A 24,785-nucleotide genomic window follows, 5' to 3' on the forward strand; every position below is an offset into this window, starting at 1 on the left:
TGGAAAGTGAATAAAATGGGAAGTTCCAGAAACCAAGGAACATGGCTGCCAGTGTTACTTTTATTTATTTATTTGTGTGTAGTTCCAGGACAACGGCTGACTGGTATTAAAACCAGACGGGTCAGTTGGAATACCATGACTGACCCAAACGAGAATGGCCTTGTTATGACACCCGTATTCTCTGTACGCACTGGCACATAACGGACTGAGAGACAGCTGAAGAAACCAGGCACAAAAGACAAATCGCCCTTCTCATGCTTTAATCCCATACCCTGTGCTCCATTTATGGAGGACGCTTATCCGGTCCTTGCCATTCCCACAAGCAGAGCAGGTGAGGTTCATTAATTATTCAGCCTCATCTCTGTGGAACCTTTATCAGGCAACAGAGATCCTACCATTAGGCCATGAGATACTACTATTTAGTTCTTAATCACATAAAAATGAAATCACATAAGAAAAAGCAAACAACGCAAATACATGAAAGCCATTTACTCCTGGCAAATTCTTCAGGGTCCCAGGTGCTGGGGTTCATAATTTTCCCTGATATCAGAGAACCAAGGCAGGGATAGTAGGGGCTGGGTGTCAGAATAGTCTTGATGGCCTTAGCCAACAGCAACAGCTTTAAAAAAACTTTTTTCCCCCCATAATTTGGTCTCAGATCTTCTCGTTTTCTTCGTGTAAATGAAGTGACCCAGTCAATCATGATTCTAGAATTATTGTAATATCTATGTAAGCTGACAACTGTTCCAAAATCCCTTCACAAACCCACGCAGAGCGGGCAGGATGCGTGGGCTTGTACACGGGTGGGAATGTAAATGATTTCATGATTTAATTACGCTTTACTGAATCCCCCAGCACCCAACTGTTACACCTCACTTGTAGCAGAAGTGCTGGGGGCAAAACCGAGGCTGGTAGAACAGTAGGTAAGGCTGGGCATGAGAATCCTAACAGGAAAACACCCCACAGGGAAAGAGGCTTCTGACTAGGTCCTCCTTTCTAGCAGGGTCTGGCACCTGGCACCGTTTTGGCACTGGGGAAGGGAGCAGCCTGACAAGGTCCACGTGGAACAGCCTCAAGGTTTTCCCCCATCAGACACTTCTCCCCACTCTCCCCAGGATCGAAGGAAAGTGCATGGTGAAGGAGTGAACCAGTGAGATATTTGAACGGTCATCCCGTGAGTGTGTGGCCAAGCCGTCAGGATGCAAATCTCCTGCCTTGAGTTCCGGGCTGTGTGCTTTTAAGGGTTGAGCCCAGTTAGGACACAATCCCAGAGGCTGGTCCCTTGCCAAACCTAAAGGGTTGTCCTGGGCAACTTCACACTTGAGGCTGTTAAGCAGTCTTTAGGATATGCAACAGCCTATTTTGGGTAAAACAGAATAGCCACGACCTCTTAAGTCTTCTAAATCTCCTACTTTATACCCATGAGGTAGAGGCAAGAGCCTCCAGTCAAGGAGAAGCCTCCACCCGGGTTGTACTTTGGGCAAAAGCTCTCCTCCAGGTGTAGAAGAAGGTTGACAGGTTCTGCCTGGGGGATTTCATTTAGCTGTGGGAAGAGGTGATGGAGGTCTGGGCAAGTCAGGGAGACTCCCTGGAAGAGGTCTCCCCGAGCTGACGAGAGGGCTTCTCCTAGCCCGTCCCCGGGGAAGGGCTGAATGCACATCTCCTCCCACGGGAACCGAGCTAGGAGGTCTTTTCTGAGTGGGTCCTCTGATGCCTGATTAAGTGATAGCCCCTGCTGAAGCTCTTTCCACAGGTAGAGCACGTGAACGGTTTCTCGCCAGTGTGTGTTCTTTGATGCCGGACGAGGTGGTCCCTCCGACTGAAGCTTTTCCCACATTCGTTGCACCGGCAGGGCCTCACCGAGGCGTGTCCCCTGAGGTGCTTGGCGAACGCAGCACTGTGGTTGAAGCACCGCCCGCACTCGCTACAGAGGTAGAGCTCCTCCGCCGCGTGCGTCTTCCGGTGCGCCAGGTACCGCCTGTGGTCACTGAAGTCCTCTCCACACTCTCCACACAGGTAGGGTTTGCCCCCAAGGTGGATTCTTTGGTGTGTCGTCAGCACAGATTTCTGGCTGAAGCTCTTGCCACAAATAGTACAGAAGAAGGGTTTTTCCCCCGTGTGTGTCCTCTGATGCCGGACGAGGTCTGAAGTCCAGCGGAAGTGTTTTCCACAATCGTCACATCTAAAGGGTTTCTCAACGGGAGGAGTTCTCTCAGGCTGGACCAGAGGGGAGGTCTCATCCAAATTCTTCCGGTTTAGGGGAAATTTATAAGCAGTGCCCATTTTGTGAACCTTCTGGTGCCTGGCAAGATGTGAGCTCCGCGTGTAACTTTTCCCACACTCCATACACTTATATGGTTTCTCTCCCGTGTGAGTTCTCAGGTGTCTAACAAGGTGGGAGTTGCAAGTGAAACTTTTTCCACATACAGGGCAGTCGTGGTGTCTCCCTAACAGGGGGCAGATAGGCATGGTTTCCCGAAGATTCGATAAACTATTGACTTGAGAAGTATTTGTACCAAAGCTTCTCTCGTTAGGTCTACTTGGATCATCCTCAAAGACTATTTCCCAGTCTGGAGTCTGGTGGATTTCTGGATCTCCCAAAATAGATCTGTGTATATCCTCCAAACTTACATCTTCTTGCTCAAGGTACTCTTCTTCGTCTTCACTCCTGTCTCCTGTAGAGAGGGTGAGAGGCGAAAAGGGGAAATTACAGAGGTTAACGATGCTTTCTACGCAATGGCGGGGTTTTTAAAGTCTTGGGAAGGCGAGACCAGATAGAGAGAAGCCCACATTTCACACCGTAGAGGCTGGGAAAGAAGGAAATGACCAGTCAGCTGAATTCTGTCATGTGCCAGGCACTTTCTGATAGATTATCTCGTGCTGTCAACAAGCCTTAGTATGGACAAAGATTATTATCCTCGTTTCAGAAACGTGAGGACCGAGAATTTAAGTGACCTGCTTAGTAAATGACGAGAGCTGCAGTTCCAAAGTTCCGTGTTTTGTTTTGTTTTGTTTTTCCTTTCACGATGTTACATGACATATCCCTCACATGAATGACGGGAGGGGAAAGAGGAGGGTGAGGACAGAATCTGGCATTCAGAGGCAGACGGGGGGAATGGCCAACAGGTTGGAAGAACCAATGGGGGGGGTCGCCCCAGAGGGGGAAGGGGACTGCCAGCTCTGCAGGGAGAGGTTCCTTTTGTCGTTCCTCACCTGTGTAGGTAAAACTCAGGATTTCTGGCTCTTGAGGCTCTTGAGGCTCTGGGATATCTGGGACCAAAGGCTCTTCCTCTCTAACGTGGGAGATCTCATCTAGTCTGGGGATTGGAAACGCTGCTCAAGAGAGGGAAAGCGGGACATTACGATCGGTTTAGCAATGCCCTGCGCTAAGAGCAGACCTCTTCTGCCGGGTAGACTATAGAACAAGAGTACAGCCTGATCAGTGGGCCACAGCTGGTCTTTTAGCTTGAGCACCTCTCACCAAATCCTGCACATTTCCTGCCCTTCACCTGCAACTCAATAGTCGTACAACTGCTAATGCTCTCTCCTTCCCCACATTCAAGTAAGCAGATCATCCTTCTGCTGCTGGCTTCAAAACTCACACGCTGCCTCAAATAGACCAGAGCTGTCATGTTGTCATTTTATTTTCTTGTTACAAGTTTCCAACCACTTTCTAAGCCTCTTCTCCTCCCTTGAACTTGAAAGATACCATCTTCCTTAGCTAATCCTTCAATCTCATCGGTGGGGGAGGCGTAAGAGAAAAGTGATGCATCCGGTCTAGGGTCTAAGACCCACCCCGTCCCCCCGCACCCTCCTCCTTGTAATTTCCAACAGGGAAAGACTTCTGTGCTCAGAACCCTCTAGAAACACTTGAAATTCCTTACACAAAGAGACCACAATTCCACAGTCTTCCTCCAAGACATATTCTCCATAGAACTCTTTCTGTGTTGGATCCATATCGCTCCACTGGTCCTGGGAGAAGCACACAGCCACGTCCTTGAAAGTTACCAATCCCTGAAATGACACAGGCTTCAGTGAAAACGGGACGCTTCCTGGAGCCTCCTATTTCATTCCTGGGGTGAAGGTTATGCCAGGAGACAAAAGGGACTCTCGCGGGACTCTGGGCTCCCTTTCAGGAAATGCGTGTCACCCTCGGCTGCTGCTCCCCGACTTCCTACTTTTGCATGGGCCCTCCTCTGTGCCCTCCGGTCCCCCTGCTTTCTCTCAGGGCCAGCCTCTGCTCTTCTTCTGGAGCATATTGGTTAAAATACAGCAGAAGTCTTCAAAGTCATCATTAACTCCCTATTTGAGGCTTCCGTGCCACCTACATTTCTGCAAGAATTCACCTTTCCTAGAAAGCTTTCCCTGACCGACCTTCTCCGGGCACCCCTATCGTTCACACAGTCGACCCAGCACGCGCGGGACCCCTTCCTGCAGCTAGGCTACGATCTGCGACCACGGGTGAACGCTACGGCTTTTCTCTCCAGGCTCACAGCGTGGCCACGGTGACAGCTCCGCACAGGCCACGGCCTGACCGAATGCGGTCCCAGGAATGGGATTCCACACAAGTTCAGAAATCATTTCTGCAGCACAGTGGCCATTCTGACAAATGACTACCAAGTTTACTCCTGAGAAAACAAAAACAAGCCCTCAGTCAGCAACTCACTCAAGGTGTGCTGGAGTATTCCAGAATAATCGCATTCGGTTAGTCCCTCTCTCTGGGCGGCGGCAAATAAAGAGGCTCTGGAGCCTGACGGGCTGGCCGCGACAATTATGATTTATCTCGTCACATGCAGCTCCGCCCGCCGCAGACACGTCTAGAACCGAGAGCTTAAACTGACAAGGAGGAGAGCGGGAACTGGCGTCCTGCCTGACCTGAGGGTGTTGAGGTGTGAGCTAATGCCTGCTGCTTCTTCAAATTCTGTGTGGCACAGAGGGAAACAAGAGCACACCTGTGAGAGAGCAGTAAGAAAGGCAACCATCTCTGGGTTTCCAGGGCTCCTCTCTTCAGGAAGGTCTGGGCCCTGCGGCACTGGAACCTCTGAGAAGAAAAGGCGGCAGCGATCAGCAATAGGCAGCCCCCCCCCCCCCCGCCCCCCACCCAGTAACTGGCAGGCAGCTCTCATCATCTTTGGTGGGAATCCAGAAACTGGCCTAAGGGTAGCTCGGGTCATCCCAATGCCGCCACCTGGAACACTACCGGCAGGCCAAGAGAACCACCAAGAATACTGCCATTTCAGCTCGGCTCTGTTTCTGGGGGACTCTAACTAGTACGGTCTCCCCTCAACGCCCCGGATTCTGTGATTTATTCCCACGATGCTCTACCTAGCCTCCTCAGTAGAGGGGAAATAGCGCCCTTCCCGCACTCTGCCCGCCACAATGCCCCCTTTCTGCTGAGGCTTCCCACCGCTCTGCTGCAGGGGCTGAAACTCCAGTTCGTGGCACACGCTCAGCTCTTCCGATGGCCCCAGGTCTGGGCTCTGCGTGGTCTCCTCGTGGGACTCCTCAGGAGTTGAGGTCTGCACAGCGTTCTGCAGCTCGTTAGGTGATTCGGGCTCTGCTCCCGGATGCGCCGTCTCCTCTGACAGGACTTCCTGCCCATGAACATGGACAGTCACCTGGGAAGGATTCCAATTTCCAGTCAGCATGGAGTCCAGAGGAAAGTCTCAGTTGTCATCAGGGCTTATTTTAGGAGGAGCTGCCAACAGAAAACTCCCAGAGGGTCCCAGAGGAGGAGGGGACACTCCAGTCCCGCTGGGGCATGCAAGGGCTGTTGAAGGCTACCCTCACCAGGACAAAGCAGGGACATTTGGACGCCGCACTGCTTGCTCAGTCCCCTCAAGCCTGCCCTTGTCACCCAGGGCTCTGAGGTGCCCTTCCTTCCCATCCCCACCTCTCCCACCTGCAGCTTTCTTGCTGTTTGTTTCCCTCTCTTATTGTCCTGGGAAGAGAGGGGGCCCCTGTGACCGAGCATCTAGGAGAACCTCTGAGGAAGTCACAAAATTGGCCTCCTCAGGAACTGGAGGTTTGACATTCACAGAAAGGAAAACCAAAGCCTTACGATCCTTGGGTGCTGAGGTCTCTAAGGTGGTCCCAAGGCAGGCGTTTCAAAAACCAGAAAGTCACACTCACTCACACACACACAAACACACACACGCATACACACACTCTGCCCCATACAGATGCAGGTGCAACCCACAAGCAGAGCCAATTAGTTTTAAAGGGTACATTATGGGGGCCCTGTATGCCCTGCCCCGAAATCCATCCTTCCAGCAAAAGTCCCCCTCCACATCACACAGATCAGGACTCCCCCTCCTCACCCACCGCCTTGGTCTCCTGGGTTGTTTCTGCAAACCCTCCACCAGCGTCACGGCCTCCTCGCCACTCTCTGGCCGCTGGCCCCGCACCCAGCTCTGTAGTTCTCCGGGCAGGACGGTAAGGAACTGTTCCAGCACAAGCAGCTCTAAGATCTGCTCCTTCGTCCGCCTTTCCGGCCTCAGCCACTGATGACAAAGTTCTCGCAGCCGAATGAGAGCTTCTCGAGGGCTTGCTGCTTCCTGGTAGCGGAAGCGCCGGAAGTTCTGGTGTGAGGTCTCAAGCACAGGGTCATCTCTCTGTAAGACAGACTCCGGCCTACAAGTGAAATCATCTTCCAATTTCACCATCAGGATTCCCTCTTCTTCCCAAAGATCCTGGTCCTCTGGTTCCAAGGCTGTAGCCATTGTTCGGCTCTGGGGGTGGGGAGGGGTCTCACACCATCTAGAGCTCACAGTGTCATTACCCCCCAGTCTCAGCCTGGGCACCTCAAGGAGTTTCTCCCAAGGGACCTGGGGCAGAGAAGGAGAGACAGACAACCATATAAGCATGAGATCACACACAGGGACAACGCCTCTGAGTTCAACCATAACCCTGCACGCATCACACCTCCTCAAACTATTAAATCCCCTGCCCCTCGTCTTCACAGCCATCAGCCCTAAATAGATTTGGTTGAAATAAGACGATCTATGCCTGAAGGCATGTTCTCTTACCCCTTTTCCTAGGCCAGGCTCACACCCCACAGAGAAATACAAAAAAAAGGCATTTCTACTTCATGAAACCCGTGAGCCGGCGAGGACAGAGGACACAGGACACGGTTAATCACCCGCTGGAACAGGTATACTGCCCACCATCCGTGTTACACACACGTTTACGTACGCACCAGGACGTATAGTCTGAGAAGAGACACCTCAGCCAGGCTAAAACAGATGGGGAGGCCTTTATGAAGGTTCATGTTGCACGGACTCACTTGGTATGAATTCCGCTGGACAGTGGGGGCACTCTCGGCGACTAGAGGGGCAGACCGCAAGAGGAAAGCCACTTGCCCAGTGGCCGGCACAGAGGTACTCCCAAAAGCGACCTTCCCCTTATCAAGGCGTCTTCATGGAAGACCTCCAGACCCACGTGTTCAAAACTGAATTTGTCACGCGTGCTCCCAAATCTACCTCTCTTGCCGGGATCCTGTCTCGGCTGCGATCGTCACTTGTTAAGATGAACACTCAACTTTGTGACCTTTGGACTCCACTCTGACCCTTCCCCATTGCTTACAGCTCATTAAACCAGTTCTCCCTCTTAAGCCTCTTAGATCTATTTCCTCCTCCTCTTTCCCACAGACTGCTTTGGTTTGGGCCCTCCTCTCACCTGGACTCCTGCCAGGACTCCCCAACTGGGGTCCCTGCAGTGCTGGACCAGGAGTAAAGTGCAGCATAATTATGGTGGAGCTTTTTGCAAGACAAGTATCACACCATCACTCTTCTGGATACTTTGATTGAGTCGACTGAGGCAACCGTTATCTTTAGAAACGGCACACGAAGTTCTGACGTGCCTCACGGCCGAGAAAACATCTAGGGTGTGTAAGGTAAGGAGCGAGGGCCCTGGCGTCAGACTGCCAGGGTTTAAATCCGGGCTCTACCGTTTCCTAGGGGTGAGGCCACCGTTCAGTTCCTACGTTCCTTCTGCCTGTTTCCATTCACGGCTCGGAGGGAAGAATGGCATCCATCCGACAGCGCGACGACGAGGGTTAAACGTAGCCCAAGCTGTGAAGGGCTTGGATGAGCGGAGGCACCCCAATGCCAACTATTATCTTTCTAAATTGTAGTCCCAACCGCACTGCTCACATTTGAAAACACTTCTGTCGGGTAGATCAGCTCTAAAATCCTTGGCACGGCACGTGAAGCTCTTCACCGCCAGCCCTCAGCTGGTTTTTCAAGCCTCATCTCCTACCCTTTTCTGTGTCTCACGGACTGAAAAGGGTGCACTGCTCATCTCCTGAAAGGGGGGGTCTCTTCAGGCCACCATGCCTGCAGGAAGGCTGCTCCCCTGGGGCTGCATGGTGCGCTCCCCTCTTCTTCATTCCCGTGATTCACACTTTGGGTACTTACCGGTTCTGGTCTGCATTGCTCCAGCTGCCTCCGGATTGGTTCCCTTCAAGTTAGCACTGACGGGCTCTCAAGAGTGACTGGCACTCTTGACAAACGTGGTCCCGTCCCCTATTTAAAATCTTTAGTCATTCTTCCTTTACTTGTAAGTGACATACAGACTTCTAAGTATTACATATCAGGCTGACTTTCATCTTGTTATTCCTTCTGCCCTCCTCACACAGACACACACTTTGTGCGTGCGTGGGAAGCACCAAAAGCCCTATGCGCTTTGGCTTGAGAACATGTTCCTTCTGATTCTTTACCCTTCATTGGGCTAAACCGCTTAGGAGACAGCTCACGCTTCACGCGTTCTGAGAGGTTTCCTTTGATCCCATTCCCCCTACCCTGAAAACAGGTGGAAACCACTGTGCTTCTACAGCAACCTGGGCACAGCTCTAACACAGTGGCGGTGGTATCATGCAGCCAGTCTATCCTCCCGATGTCACGCCTTGAAGTTAGGGACTGTTCTCCATCAATCTCCAACACACGTAATGAAGCGCTCAGTAAGTGCATTTAAAGAAATAAACCTCCACCTCACAAAGCTTACGTCCTACTTTTTGTCAGGAAGAGTCCACCCTCCCCTCCACTTTCTTATTCATCAATCTCACTAATTCCACCTTCTAAATGTCTTTCAAATTCATCCATCTCCCCTCCCCGGTCGCTCCCCTGGTTGAGCCATTCTGAGCCACTGAAAAAAGTATTAACAGGACCTTCTGAACATGACCCTCTCCTGCATCACACTGGCACTTAACAGGTACTTGTATGCTGCATGAACAACTTGCTTCAAGTTTTACCAGTGTTCCTGGTCCTGCCCCCTCCAGACCACTCTCCACATGCAACCTGAGGGATTCTTCATTTTCTAGTCTTTTTGGGCTTCATTACAAGTCTCAGCTAACAATCTACTGTTAAGAGCTGGGTCTAATGTCATGCTGCCCAATAAATGGAGTTTCATTTCAATTACCTTATTACTTATTATCTCAAGCTCAAATAGCTTTTCATTCATTTGTGCTTTTACTTCACGTCCATGATCTTCAAACATCCACTACAGATTTTCATAGCCTGTTCTAGGCAGGCCCATAATTTCTACATCTTTACGTGGTAATTTTCCTACCAACTGAATTAGTCTACCTCATGGTGGTCGGTTCTCTACGGGGCTTGTAGTTTTTTAAAATTCTATGCCCCTCTTCAGTAAGATTATTTTCTTTGGGAGTCCTGAGAGAAAATGGAATTGATGGTCTTTGCTTTAACGAAGGGATCTCTATTATCTTCAGAGTCCAAGAATCCATGCCCAGGGAGGCAGACTAGGAAGCTCTCCTTGTTTCCACATGGCACTAGCTACAACAGATTGTCTATGGATTCTACCAAGTCTGCATGGAAAGAAGCATTCCTGCTCTCACAGGGCAGTACTCTCCACCAAGAAAAAGGAACGGAACAGCGCCACATAAAACCTGTCTTTAAACGCTCCTCAGAAATCATGAATTGATGTTTCCATTGCTTGTTTTGGATTTACTTTGGCAGCTTAGAAATCGATGAAGGCAAACGGATCGGCAACAGCGGGATGAAGGAAGAGAAGTCAAGGGGCAAGGGATGGGAAGGAATGGGAGGCAGGTGGTGCTGTGGAAAGATGCGCGTCCCAGCCCCACATGGTCAAGTGACTGGAGCAGTTCTGCGGGCTTCGTGAGATAACCACAAGAGCCCTCGTAAAGGGGAGAGCCTACTGCAGGAACTGCTTTCCTAACTCTCAGGATTAGCCGAGTTCTGGGAGCTTATGAACTAAAATGTGCTGTGCAAATGTCAAGTGTCCTTATCACAAACAGAAAATGGACACTATTTTATTTTGCAGTTCGTAGGATATGCTACACTGCCCAGTCGGCCTTGCAATTTATTGCCCTTGCTTTTCTAATACTTTCCCTCAAAGTCTGTCCTTGGAAGGGCTCCGTGACAACCTATAAAAAGTGAACAGGACTATATAGACAGAAGCCAGACCAGGAAGAGCAAAGCTTGGTTCCTGAAGGCTCTGAAACAATGTCTGCAGAAGAGCTTCACAAGCCTACGGCTGGGCAGGCTCCATGACATAGTCTCTTGAGTACGTTTCTAGGGTATAGGGAGTGGGACTGGGGAGATGTGGAAAAGGAAAGCGCTCTCTCCAATCTTTGGTACAATACCTATGCCCCTTATCTGAATGAGTCACATGCCACTGAAGGCTTTAACTCCATTCTACTGACAACAGAAAACGGTAGGCAATGAAGGGACATCTGGTTCCCTACCTTACAATGTTACTGCTTCAGGAGATCTTTCTGGACCCTAAATGACAAGGCTTGTGGTCACATAGTATCTACTTAATAGAGAAATACTCATTTATCGGCAAATAGTCTTCAGAAGTAGTGATCAGAGAGGTTCAAATGATTGTATTTAGCAGACCCCTATTTCCCCTCCTGTCGCCATTCTTATTTTTTACCCTAATGCTGGCCTATAACCTGGAAATCTGGTTATGTCTGCTCTCTGGGCCGAGCCAGAGCATGCCACTGCTCCTATTGTTCTAGAATAGAAATCAACTAATAACATTTGTTAACTGCCCTGTGCTAATGCTGTATTCTTGTTTAAAACTAAAGATTATCTAGTATGATCCTTCTACTGAAAAGATGATCTTTTATTGCCAATTGTCCTATATACAATTATCCGTGCTTTCCATATAAGGGTTCGAGACTTTGGAGCCCTGGGTTTGGATCCCTCTCCTCACTTACTGGCCATGTGATACTCCCTAAGTCTTGGTCTCAATTTCAAAATGTGGCTAATACTATCTACTTCACATGGTTGTTTTAAGGAGTAAATGAAGTTACATATAGAACCACTTCAGCACAGAGCCCAGGACAGAGTAAATGCTCAATATATTTTGTTCTCTTTCCTTCAAATTGCTTTAAATCATTTTGTGAAGAAGGCAAGATTTAAACGTTGAACAAGCAAACAGTCCTTTATTTCATAATTCCAAAAAAATTTTTAAATGCACAGGAAAAATCTTGGTCTGTTTACCATTATAGCAAAAGTAAGGTGTTATAGGGGCGCCTGGGTGGCTCAGTCGGTTAAGCGTCCGACTTCAGCTTGGGTCATGATCTCATGGTTCGTGGGTTCGAGCCCTGCGTCGGGCTCTGTGCTGACAGCTGAGCCCGGAGCCTGCTTCAGATTGTGTTGTCTCCCTCTCTCTCTGCCCCTTCCCCACTTGCGCTGTCTCTCTCTCCAAAATAAACGAACAAAATAAATAAATAAATAAAAAGTAAAGTATTATAAGGAGTCCTTGTTTTGAAAGACTTACAAGCTAAGATTAAATAAGATCCTTGGAACACAGATGGGATGGAAACTCAAAGACAGGTTCTCCACTGATCAGTGCTTCTACTTACCAATGTCACAGTCCTGTCTCCTCCCTCTAACTGGGAGGAGGCAATTTGGGGCAAGCCCAGTTAATACACCTACTAAGTTCCTTGAAAATTTAACCCAGAAGGCCAAAGTAATGAAAGGGAACGCATTCATGGACTTTTGGCCTTCTAATGCATCGTGAGCAATATGCTTCAAACCATGTTTAAAAACGATTTCTTTTTAAATATTTTTGCCATTTAGGGGTGCCTGGGTGGCTCAGTTGGCTAAATGCCCAACTTCAGCTCAGGTCATGATCTCACGGTTTGTGGGTTCGAGCCCCGCATCGGGCTCTGTGCTGACAGCTCAGAGCCTGGAGCCTGCTTTGGATTCTGTGTCTCCCTCTGTCTCTGCCCCTCCCCTGCTTGAGTTCCGTTTCTCTCGCTCTCAAAAATAAACATTAAAAATTTTTAATATTTTTGCCATTTAAATATTTCTTTCCTTCAGCATAATATATCTGAGTAGCAAGGAGAGAAGTGGCTCAAAGCTTACTGCAATGGGTTTCAAAGATACAGCATGAGTCGGAGTGAAGGAGAAGATAGGAAGAAACAAAGCCAAACAAGTCAGTGGCAGTGGGTGGTACAGGGAAACCAGTGGAAGCTAAGATGTGAACATCTTCTGCCCTGAAATTCTACAGACCTTGTGGTTAGTTAGGATCAAGGTATAGAGTGGGTAGAAACATGTCATCAAGAGTCGATGGATGTAAACACAAATAATGTAAAATATAGCTATAAATACCATAGCAATTCACTTTATTTTTAATGAAAATGTTTCCTACAGGCCCAGGGGCAGTGTTGGGCCGCTGGCTGCTCTGCCTTTGGAGGTGGGTGATCTGTGTTCCACCTCCTCAAGATGCGTCATCCTGAAAATGGGAATGATTCTCCACCTAAGGGCAGAGAGCTGGGTCATCTTTTGAGAAACCATGGTGCTTCCTGATGGTGACAGAGGGGCTTGGAGAAGAACGAGGATATACGGCTTCTTTATTGAATATGTGGGCCATAAAGTATTAGCCTAAGATGGTGAAAGGGATTTATTCGAGAGTTAAGATGGGCTAGAGGCCAAAAACAGATTTTAAGAGTCCATAATTGAGGAGCTGGCCATCATGACAGTGGTGAGCCTCCACCATGAAGCTAGGCTTTTATATTTAAATTTTTCTTAATGTTTATTTATTTTTGACAGAGAGAGAGAGAGAGAGAGAGAGAGACAGGGCATAAGTGGGAGAGGGGTAGAGAGAGAGGAAGACACAGAATTCGAAGCAGGCTCCAGGCTCCAAGCTGTCAGCACAGGGCCAGACGCAGGGCTCGAACTCACAGACTGCAAGATCATGACCTGAGCCGAAGTCAGACGATCAACTGACTGAGCCATCCAGGCACCCCGAGGCTTTTTAACCTTAAGGGTTACCTAGAGGTGGTTAGTGGCTTTAATAAAGCAGGTCAATCTATATGCTTCGGTTTAAAACAGAACATCACAAGGGTGCCTGGGTGGCTCAGTCAGTTAAGCATCTGACTCTTGGTTTTGGCTCAGGTCACAATCTCGGTTTTGTGGGTTCAAGCCCCACAGGCTCTGTGCTAACAGTGCAGCGCTTGCTTGGTATTCTCTCTCTCTACCCCTCCCCCCGTCTCTGCCTCTCTCAAAAATCAATCAATCAATCAATCAATCTAAAAAAAAAAAAATCACAAACTAATCTGAAGTGGGAAAAGGGCAGTCATCATACCTGACACCCACCCTGATGAGGGGGGCAGCCAGGGTTAAACTAGCTGTATCCAATTCATTCCTATAATAAACATGGTCAATGCCCATCACACAGGCAGTGAGAGGAACCATTATTTAATGAAAAATAACAGGATAACATATTTTATAAATAGGGCTTTTGGCCTGAGGAGTAAATATGGGTAATTCAGAACAGTCAATTCAAAAATCATGTATTACGCTTTTAGTTTTGTAACTGACACTCTGTCAAAAGACCCTTTGCTTTGTATCTAGAGGACTTCCTTCTGGCATTGCCCAAGGCTCCCTTGCTTATGACGAGATGGTGAAAGATGGGACCCACGCCTGCCAGACCAGAGGAACTGGAGGAGTAGCAGGCTTCCACCGCAGATTAAATCACGATCCAAAGTAGAAGGAATCCCAGAATGGCATTCTTGCTGTGGACACAGTTTAGTGTCTTTACCTCCCCGCTGTGAGCCCTGTCCCAGAGGGCAAGGACCTCTTTATTCCTTTTTATATTCCAAGTGCCTAACACTTTGTCAAAGGCTTGGTAGAAAAGGTACTCAATGAACAGCTGCTGAATTTTATTAAGCTATTTCTCTTACTCCAACATGGGTACAGATGCACTAAAATTCAGAACCAACGGGTGCCGGGGCTTCTGAGTACTAAACCACTCATAGGGACAGTTACAGAAATTTGGCATTGACATTAATCCCAATCTCCTGGGCGAATCAGGTGGCATAGCCATATACTGCTTTACTATGTGGCACAGGACTAGTGGAGAGAAACCTCTTCAAAGGTTAAAGAGAGTAGAGGATGGGGTTATCCATTCTCCAAGTATCTACTGAGCATCAATGGTGCATCCCACACAACTCAAGGTGCAGGGCAGAGAAAGACGAGAAAAACACTGGCTCTGACCTTAAAGAATTTAATAAGTAGTTAAGGTATAGCAGGACTTCAGTGCACTAGCGACTCACAGCAAAAACCTAAATATGGATACAAGCTATATGGAAGGTCCTAACAAGAGAATTAAGAAAATCAAGGGAAAAACTCATCAATATTTCATCTTCCATTTGGCATAAGATAACTAGCATTTGGAGGGTTTTTTTTTTTTTTTAAGCTCACATTCTTAATTTTAAAAACGAAAGAACTCAGTGGTTAAGTTATCCACACGAGATCATATTACTAGCTTCTAGTGCAGAAGGTACACACACAGGTCTTTTGGTCGCCCAAACCACTGCACCGCTTATGTGAAGATTGGCCAAGGGCAGCGGTGCTCAGTTTGAGAAACCCAAACCAGCAGCACAAACACCTAAAAACTTGTCCGAAATGTGCAAATTTTCAAGCCCTGGCCCCGCCCTATGATCAGAAACTGTGGGGGTCATCTGTTCAACAAACCCTCCCTTCAGGTGCTTAAGACGCCTGATAGGTTTGAGAGCCGGTACCTAAGGCAAAGGAAGTAAAGCTGAGGTTCAAGCAGAAAGGATCCAACTTTTCCAGTGCTGGCCAAATTTAAAGGAGGGTTTGCAAAAGCCAAAAGAGCCTAGGACTGTTGTTTTCTGCCTGTGCCAAATTAACTGGGAAAAAATGTTGTAAACCTGTAACTTACCTCATCTGTACCGCTTGTAACACCCAAGAGTCCCTCACATCATAGTAAACCTTGCTGTGCCCTTGAAATGACTGTCTACTGCAAAACAGTGCTTAAGAGTGCAAAAGGGTATAGCTGGAGGAGAAAGGGGGGGAAAGATGATGAATCCCAGGTATCTGGTCCAAAGAGGAAATATCCCCTTCCTCCCTCTGACGCTAGAAGAGTCCCAGCAGAAAGTTACCCAAAACAAATAGCCCCAAACCCTAAACCCTAACTGCTTGGCTGACACGTACTTCCCACCAACATGCCTCCCAGTGCCTTCCTCACAGCCTTTCTGAAGTGGCTTTCTGGATCAAGGCCCATGGGGCAACTTGGGAGAGAAGGTGGGGGGAGAAGGAGGACTCCACTAGCTTTCTGTGGCTCCTGAGTAGGGCTGCCCTGAGTGTCACCTGCCAAGTGTGGACAGAGAAGGAGTAACAGTTCTAACCCTAACTTCCAAGGGAGAGCCTGGATGTGGAAGTGCTCTCCAGGACCCAGGTGGTCAAAAAACCGCTAAGGTTAGGAGCCTACCCATGACAGACAAGGAAATCAAAGCGCCTGGGACACAAGAATATCTAACGCCCAGAAAAACCAAAATTCGCCTTACACCTGAGAGGGCGGATCCATGGCATACAAACTAACAAACTTTTGGTCAAACCGGACAAGCAGCAGAGGCCTATATACTCCTGCTGAGGGTAACGGTGGTGTTCAGAAGTGTCAAAACTGGCTGTTAGGGGTTGGGGGCAGGGAAGTTGCAAGTGGAGACAGAAGCTACTAGCTTGAGGGGAAGCTTGGGGTCGGTCACAGTGGGGGCTGAAAAGCCACAAGCCAGACGATGTCCAAGGGTGATAAGATCATGGGTGAGTGAGTGTGTGTGTGTGTGTGTGTGTATGTATGTGTGTGTGTGTGTGTGGGGGGGGGTTGGTGGTGGAAAGAGATGGGGCTTGCCCGGGCCAGGAGCCTGCCGGGGGGTGCTGTGGGCGGGCTTCTAATAATCTGAAAGACTGGGTGAGAAAAAGCTACGGGAACTAAAGGGGCCTAGACCACTCCTCCCTCGGTTCCGGGGGGCCAGTTGGCGCGGAAGCAATGGGAGGTACAAACTAACTGCGTTTCTGCAGGCCTCAGGAGGGGGCGGAGGGCGGTGGCTGCACCGAAAGAAGCCCAAAGCGCCATCCGCGTCCCCGGAGGTTCTCGCTCCTGCCACCAGGAGCCCCGGGGACCACTACGCCTCGGCCCCCTCACTATACTGCCGCCGCCCCTTCTCCAGGACAGTGCGATTTCCCCAGACTCTGGGGGGGGAGGGGGGGGCGGGGTCTCCGACCTCTCCCTCTCTTCCCCGCCCTGCCCAGCCCGGCTCAGCGCGATCGGGCCCGGCCCGGCCCGGCCCAGCCCCTCAGCACTCACGGCTCCGACTGCTCCGGCGGCTCCTCCCCTGCCCCGGCTTCTCCCCCACCCACTCCCGGCCGAAGCAGCGCTGCCGGATCCGAGCCGCGCGGGGCCTGGCGGGTCGGAACACGTGGGGCCTTTGCGCCCGGAACCGGAAGCTGCGCTTGGCCCCGCCTCCTCGCGGCTGGAGCCCTTCTAGGCGCCGGGAGGTTTGGTGTCTCTGTGGGCGCTGCGCAGGAGGAGACTCAGAGAGCCGCGGGGGGAAAGCCTGGGGCCAGACCCGTTGCGCCCGCAAGCCCCGCTCCTGCGGCCCGCAGCCCTCGGTTTGCACACACGCAGGCTTTTCTCTGTTTTTGATCTTTGCTTTGATTTTGGCGTCTATGCGTCGACTCGTTTTTCTTGATTGTCCGCGAAGCACGGTTGCTAACAGCAGTTTTGAGTTTGGCTCCTGCGCTGGCTACCATTTGTGGGGCCTCCAGCGAACCCTTCCACCTCTCCGAAGCTCAGGGTCCATCTAAAATGGGTGTAACCATTCCCTTGCTCCGAGAGCGAAGGGAAATATTGCACGTGAACTCTTTGGAACGCAGCAGAAGCTTGCTGAGAATAGTTGTGGCATCCTGTTCTTTTCTGGTTTCCTTGGACACGTCTTTGTGTTTCTTTAAGACTGACTTCCCCGATCTCCTTTGCTCAGGTTGTCTCTGTCAGTGACGTTTCTGCATGCATCTATTTTCCTTTTTACTATCTGTCCCTTTAGCCCCCAAGTCACCACTCTCCATGTGCCACGGGAGGACCTTCTCTCTCCCTACTATGTCTTACACATTGCGTTTCATGGGACACAGCGCTGGGATCAGTCCGTTGTGTTTGAACCCAAGGTATTCATTACCTGTGGTGGAGGGACAGGAATGTACAATTCATGAAGGCCTACTGTGTGCCACGTGTTTTCAATCTATATTTCATTTAATATTTTTAAGTATTAATATTAAGGTCACAAATGATACATAAATGTTTTTCTAACCATTTCAAACATTGCAGATAAAGCTAATGACCTTTTACTAATTCTGGCCTCCTCATCTCTCTCACCAAATCTTTATTCTTATGCATTTACATTCCAGACTTTTTTCTGTGCTTTTACATACAATACACATACGTATTCATAGACATCACATAATATTATTTTGTTCACATATGCATACATGTGTGGGCTCATGTTGGATTCCTCAATTTGCTATTTTCTCCTAGTATTGGGCCTGTTCATAGCACATACAGATATCCTTTATTCCTTCTGCGTTTTGCATAACATCCTTTAGTGTGAATAGCCATTTGCCTATGGATAATATATGTTGTTTATAATTGCTGCTGTCATAAACAATGCCATAATAAACATCTTCGTGCATATATGCAAATGCTACTTGGGGACAGAGAAAAAGTATTGCTGGGTCATAGGTCGTATGTATTCAATTGATACTACCAAATTAACTTCCCAGAGACTGTATCAGTTTGTAATCTTAACAGCCATATATAAGAATAGTTTCCCCCTATGTCCATGCCACTGCTTGCTAAACTTGCAAAATGGGTAAGAAGTGATGTCTCATTGTTTTACCTTTCCTTTCCATGATTAAGAATGAAGATGAACATTCTTTGTACGTTTATTGGTGACTTGTAGTCTTCCTATGAGTTTGCCTGTTTCGCAGATGGATTTTTTTCTTATCGTTAGATGTTACGTATTCTTGATACTAATCATTTAATATACGCTCCAGGCTCTGAGCTGTCAGCACAGAGCCTGACATGCGGCTCAAACTGTTCAGTCTGGTCCTTCCTTCATCAGTGACTTATTTAGTGAGGAATTACGATTGCAGGGCAGTGTGATAGGTGTATGGAATATAATGGGCAACAAAAATGTTGTAATATCTGTCTTCACGGAGCTAACTTTCATGTGGTATGTGTGTTTGGGAGGAAAGAAACAGAGTTTTGTGTTTTTTTTTTTTTTTTTCAACATTTATTTATTTTTGGGACAGAGAGAGACAGAGCATGAACGGGGGAGGGGCAGAGAGAGAGGGAGACACAGAATCGGAAACAGGCTCCAGGCTCTGAGCCGTCAGCCCAGAGCCCGACGCGGGGCTCGAACCCACGGACCGCGAGATCGTGACCTGGCTGAAGTCGGACGCTTAACCGACTGCGCCACCCAGGCGCCCCGAAACAGAGTTTTAAATAACTTACTTATGACTGTGAGACTTTCTATAAAGGAGAGGTACGGCATGTTATGAGAGCTTGTAACTGGAGGTTCTAATCCTGATGGTGGTGCTGGTAGAGAAGCAGTCAGGGGAGGCCTTCTTGAGTAGGAACGTTTGAGCACAATTCTGAAGGATGAGTGGGCAGGCTGAGATTGGGGATGGGAGTGAGAGGTGGGATGAGCAAGAAAGAATGTTTGAAGTAGTGGGAAATAGTGTGTATGCAAGGGTCCTGAGGTGGGAAAGAGCTTGGGGTATTGGAGAAATTGAAAGAAAGATAGTGTGTCTAGGGCCAGAGAACAATAGAGAAATGTGTAAGATGGACCTGATATTGTGAACAGGGATCAGATCTGATGGACCAAAGGTCATTCGCCTTATGTGAAAACCTCACGTGCAAACTCTGTATTTAATGTAAACCTGGGGCTGAATTTTCCAGCAAGAAAGCCTTCATAGTATATTGTCTCTTATATATTTAGTCTTATGGACGAAAGTAAGCATTATCTGCTATAGTTAATGGGAAGCCACTGAAGGATTTTGATTAAGTGACATGATTAGATATACATTTTTATAAAATCCTTTCGGCCTCTGATGAGAATGAAGGAGTCCAAGACTGGATGTGGAAAGGTGATTTACAGAGTTATTATTATAGGTCAAGTGCTTGGACTAAAGCCATAATGTGGAGATGGGGGCATTCGGTTATTATTTCTTTTCTTTTTCTTTTTTTTTTTAAACAGTATCTGATGAAGAGTAAAGAACTAATTCTTAGGAAAATGGTTGTTTCTGCACTTGGAAGAGAGAGACCATTTTCCAAAAATCAAAGAAATGGTAGGAGTAGTTAGTGGAGTGGGCTCATCTGAGAGTGTGCGTAGCTCTACTCTTTGAATTGTTCGGGCCAAGACTAGCTGAATACCAGGTACAGAAATTGGATAGTTATGGAAGGGTTATGTGTAAATGGGACTTTTATAATTGGAGTCATTTAAACTTGCAAGGAGAATATGGTTTAAAGCGGTGGTGAGCCTTAGTCAGGAACTAGATAGTTAGGTAAATACATGATTATCTCCAATTCTTTGTGTTATTGTACTTCAGCTTTTCTTGTATGGGAGTTTTAAAATTTTACATCTAAGTAGGTTGGTCACTTATGAATGTAATGGAATTATAACAGCCTGATAAAAACATAAATGACTTTAGACGCACTTTAAGAGACATAGTGGGAAATCTTTCGTCTAAGGCACATCGAAAAAAAGTGGTCTGTAGCTGGGTAAGCTTTGGAAAGGCATATCTTCCTCGTGGGGGTTTCTACTGCATGTGAAAATTGTTAGAACTGGAAAAGTAAGGCTGAATTTATTACTTGACAGGTAAGGGAGAGCTGTATTGCTCAAAAGTGACTTTGGTCTTTCTGAGTTAAAAGGGAAGGGCTACATTGGGTAAGGAACGGAAGTTTTGCCCAGATAAAGCAGGATTGTGAGGCCACCGTTTGATTGGTTAAGGAGAGGATTGTAAAGTCCTTTTAAAGTGGTCATTGCTCTGGTTTACATCAGTAAACAGTGGGCACAGTTTTTAGTAAAACCGAGATGATCTAACAGTCAGTTTTATATGCATAAGCTTGGGAGTTGGAATTTTTTTTTCAACATAGTGTTAAAAATTCTGAGAAATTGAGTAGTGAAGGAAACTGCTCAACCTTGTCTAACTGCATCTCCCCCAGTTTGAATACTTGAGCCCTACTTTTAATAACTAATGTATTATGGAACACATCATGGAAACGACTGCTTAAATTAAGTGTGTACGTTTTCGGGAACAAATGAACTCAAGGGCTCATTGTCAAGGATTTGGCTCAGATGTATGCATGAGCTCAACCTTGTCATTAGAGTTACCAGTAGTAGAAAAATAATTAATACCCAGGGATCTGAGTAAGAGGTTGTTTATGATATTGTTTGGATGAATTCTTGTGTAATTTCTTATTCTGTTGGAGAAAACTGGGGTATGGATATTTGGGAAAGAGATTTGGGCTCTAGAGCCTTAAAAAACAAGGGACAATGTGAAGGTCAAGCTCTGGCATGTTGTCTTTGCGACCGTGGCTCCTTTTCCTCAGAACAACACTCCAGCTCCTGCAGGCAATAGACGCACACAACACACTCCTTGGGGGCTTTGGTGGGACCATGTTGGTGAAGATCTAAGGCAGGGCTCCCTAGAAGTCTCGTAGCTCATTTCATTCTTGATGTTCAGGTTGTTGGAGCTTCTTTGGTGGATAGGCTTCTCCAACTCTTGGTATTTCCAATTCCTAGAACTGATTTTCTGGCAGACTACAAAAAATGGTTTTTTTCAACAGAATCAGTACCTGGCACATCGCTTAGTACATGATACCAATACATCCATAGAACGTGATAATCATGCGTGAATAAATGGTGTCTATTTTGCATTTCCTGAATTGGAGCCAGGTGGCACTCTCACACTTGTTCTTGTCTCCTTTATAGGATCTGTCTAGGGGCACCTGGATGGCTCAGTCCGTTAAGCCTCCGACTTCGGCTCAGGTCATGAACCGAGTTCAAGCCCCACATCGGGCTCTGTGCTGACAGCTCAGAGCCTGGAGCCTGCTTCAGATTCTGTGTCTCCCTCTTGCTCTGCCCCTCTCCTGTTTGTGTTGTCTCTCTCTCTCAAGAATAAATAAACATTAAAAAAATTTTTTTAAAAAGGAATCTGGGTTTTGGGGAGCCTGGGTGGCTCAGTTGGTTAGACTCTGGGTTTTGGCTCGGGTCATGATCTCACCGTTCGTGGGTTCAAGCCCCGAGTCAGGGTCTGTGCTGACAGCTCAGAGCCTGGAGTCTATTTCAGATTCTGTGTCTCCCTCTCTCTCTGCCCCTCCCCCACTCACGCCCTGTCTCTAACTCTCTCATAAACAAACGCTAAAAAAATTTTTAAAAAAAATATTTGTCAAGGTGTTTTATGTTACCCTCTGTCTGGCCATCACGCAGGTAACTCTTAAAGCAATAGGCCAGACCCGGGAAAACTAATATTTGTGCAACTTAAAAGCAGTTTTTTAAACAGGTTTTAAAGTAATAACATGAGCCCTGTGTCTCAGTTCCCCTAGATCTAGGTTACCTAGAGCCATACCCAAGCCAATGAAAGTCTGAAGTTCTTCCTGAAATTTCTACATATTCTGGGGCCGTTGCTGTGAGCTTGTCTATGGGCTGTCTCTAATTCAAACCACATCATTCCAGACAAGAAACTCAATTCTTCCTTACACATACAACACACCCATACACCAGTGCGTGTGACATACACATCCCGTTTTATAATACATTAGTTACTGTAGAAGACTTTACTGAAGGTTGAAGGGGAAAACAGTTTAACAGCATAGAAATGTGGCCTCAGATTGAGTATAAGCATCTCCATCTTTAAAATGTTCTGTAGGCTCCTCAACTGTGGAGAATTTCCACTGGCTTCTTCCCACAGACTTTTCAGCTACATTCATCTTTCTGGCTCATTTCTCCTCTCTTTACTTCCTGTGCCATTTTCCTCTCTGAGGAGCACTTAGTTATTACCCGGATTTTCTCACTCAGGGCAATTTAAACCATTCTTTTGATGATAGGGCTCTTGATAATATTCGTCCTTAGGATCTCTCTCTTTGCCTTCAAATGACCAATTTCACCTGCCCAGCCCCAAGACAGCTCCTCTAAAGATAAAATCAGATCGGGCAGTTGAGATAATAGCATTTTCACCTCACTACACTTTATTTTGCTTTGCAATTTTCAATTCAGTACTAAAAGGAATGTGCAATAATCCTTGTTTTAAAAATCACACTTTAATGGGCTTTTAATGATAGTCTTTCTTTGCTGTCGGAAGAGAAGCATCTGTAACACTCATTATTATGAACTGTGACTTACCTGCGTCGTCATTCTATAAAAAACTTTTCTGTCAAATGTCTTGCCCAAGAAAATGGTTAAAACAATTATAGGTTTATCATTTACCTTGAGGACCTTATGTGAAAACCTCACATGCGAACTCTGTATTTAATGTAACCTTGGGGCTGAATTTTCCAGCAGGAAAGCCTTCATAGTATATTGTCTCTCAGACTTCTTTTGGTTTCCTAGGCACTCGGCCTACCCCTACTGAAGCATAGGAACTGACCTAATCCAATGTGAAATTTTCATATAATGCCCTCAAGTTTTGGTATTATCTGGGAATAAACACCCTTAGGTGTATGTAAACATTTGTATTATATCAAGATGAAAGTCCCCTTTTTGAGACATTATCAAACAAAACCGTGGTGTATTTGAAACATTTTTGAAAGACCATTACAATTGATTAGGAGACTACGTGAGACTTCTACAATGAAGAAAATAAGTACTGAGAACATGTTCAGGATGCTTCATGCCTTTGACAAGGAGATGAGGCGAAGGGAGTTACTGTAAACAAAGAGGGAGATGGGATTCCTTACATTTTTTTTTAAAAAGTTACTGACACTTGTCCTTGACTTCTGTGGTTTCTACTTTCAGCTTATAATTGAGAAAGTCCTTAGTGGTACTTCATGCTTCAGAAGGTATTCTGGGATTTCCTTGTTGAGAATTCGGTCCCTTCTTTTGAAGGAGGACTCGTGGTTCATTTATATGGAACAAATCCTTATACGGAAGGTTACCATCATAGTTTGCTTTCACATCCTCATCTTCTCCACAGTCCTCTTTCACATTTAATTTTTGTATCTGCCTTAAGTTCATTTGATGTGTCGCATGTTTTCCTCTGGATGATGAGTCTTTGGACAAGCCATTGCCTTCCTTAGGGCTGCTTTCACCTCCTTGTTTCTAATTGTATAAATGAAGGGATTCAGAAGGGGTGTCAGGATAGTATTTAGCACTGACACACCTTATTAATCTTAAAGGAAGAGTGTGCTGTGGGTCTCAGGTACATGAACAAAACGGCACCATAGAGCAGGGAGACTGCTGTCAGGTGGGAGGCACAGGTCGAGAAAATCTTCTGTTGGCCAGTGGCTGAAGGGATCTGTAGGATGGTGGACAGGATACAGATATAAGAAATCGCTGTGAAGAGGAGTGACCCTGGGATCACCTGGACGGTCGCCAAAAGACCCAGGAGCTCCAAAATGCTTGTGTCTGTGCAGGCTGCTTTCAAAATGGGACCAACATCACAGTAGAAATGATTGATGACATTGTTGCCACAGAATGGCAACCGGAGGAGCGGTAGCATCTGACAGAAGACGATGGTAAAGCCTACCACCCAGGAGCTGAGGGCAAGTTGCAGTCAGAGGTTGCTGGTCATAATGGTGGGGTAGCAAAGGGGCTTGCAGATGGCCAGGTAATGGTCAAAAGACATGACAATGAAGATAAAGAACTCGGTGGTTCCCGGGAAAAAGTGGAAGAAGGCAGCAGCGGATGCAGATAGCAGATCTCTGGGAAGGACAAGGTGCAAAGGAAGAAGTACATTGGTATTTGTAGCCTGGGCTCAGCCCAGACAATGGCGATTTTGGACCCATTGCCTGCAAGGGTTAATATGTAGATGCAAAAGATCACGAGAAAGAGAGGGATTTGTAGTCCTTGGGTATCAGGAAAGCCTAGAAGGATGAACTCTGTGATGGTCGTGCCATTTGTCATGTCCCTTGATTCTCTACAAAGACAGGCAAGAAAGTAGCTCTTTAGAATCTCATACTAATTTGGACAAAAAAAAAAAAAAAAAAAAAGAAAAAGAAAGAAAAGGAGGATTCTGATTCCATTTAAGATCCTTCAGGACACTCCCCCTCCTTCACATACACATATACACCCTAAGCCCTCCTTCCTTACTCATGATTTGGCTTATCCTTTGGTCGACTAAACCAGCACCTAATGGACTTTGAAAGTACTTAGTATACTCGATGAGTGGAAAAGTAGTTTTCCATCCATGTATAGCTATGAGAATAACTGTTGCAATGTGCTTTAGCTGTCAATAATCCATATTATTGTTATTTTTTATTCTATTTAAATCCAATGT

The 24,785-nt window shown here is 47.0% G+C and overlaps 2 protein-coding genes across 7 annotated transcripts; both read right to left on the reverse strand.

Moving 5' to 3' along the window:
* Nucleotides 1–474: 474 nt before the first annotated feature.
* Nucleotides 475–16,713, reverse strand: ZNF202 (zinc finger protein 202). 6 transcript variants are annotated; one of them, XM_045483261.1, is made up of 7 exons: nt 16,603–16,713; nt 6,321–6,827; nt 5,408–5,618; nt 4,953–5,041; nt 3,885–4,014; nt 3,214–3,333; nt 475–2,675 (listed from the first exon to the last, which is right to left on the reverse strand). In XM_045483261.1, the coding sequence occupies exons 2-7, from the start codon at nt 6,720–6,722 to the stop codon at nt 1,681–1,683; spliced, it is 1,947 nt and encodes a 648-aa protein (XP_045339217.1). In that variant the 5' UTR covers nt 6,723–6,827; nt 16,603–16,713; the 3' UTR covers nt 475–1,680. The 6 variants fall into 6 exon arrangements, with proteins under 6 accessions (XP_045339217.1, XP_045339216.1, XP_045339219.1 ...); XM_045483260.1 differs by lacking the exon at nt 16,603–16,713 and adding an exon at nt 11,487–11,503; XM_045483263.1 differs by lacking the exon at nt 16,603–16,713 and adding an exon at nt 8,801–11,068.
* Nucleotides 16,714–23,520: 6,807 nt separating this feature from the next.
* LOC123602208 (olfactory receptor 6X1) lies at nt 23,521–24,412 on the reverse strand. The gene is given in 3 exon segments (XM_045486554.1): nt 23,521–23,669; nt 23,672–24,187; nt 24,190–24,412. Coding segments are annotated over 3 exon segments (888 nt in total).
* Between the last annotated feature and the right edge of the window lie 373 nt (nt 24,413–24,785).

The sequence above is a fragment of the Leopardus geoffroyi genome, chromosome D1 (assembly GCF_018350155.1).
Source record: "Leopardus geoffroyi isolate Oge1 chromosome D1, O.geoffroyi_Oge1_pat1.0, whole genome shotgun sequence".
Classification (NCBI taxonomy): domain Eukaryota; kingdom Metazoa; phylum Chordata; class Mammalia; order Carnivora; family Felidae; genus Leopardus; species Leopardus geoffroyi.

Coding starts and splice junctions, on each gene's coding strand:
- ZNF202 (XM_045483258.1), bottom strand. CDS start 6,968: ATGGCTGTGAAGACGAGGGGCAGGGGATTTAATAGTTTGAGGAGGTGT. Junction 4,015..4,952: donor TTCTTACTGCTCTCTCACAG/GTGTGCTCTTGT, acceptor GTGTCATTTCAG/GGATTGGTAACTTTCAAGGA. Junction 3,334..3,884: donor TGGAATTGTGGTCTCTTTGT/GTAAGGAATTTC, acceptor TCTCTTGAGCAG/CGTTTCCAATCCCCAGACTA.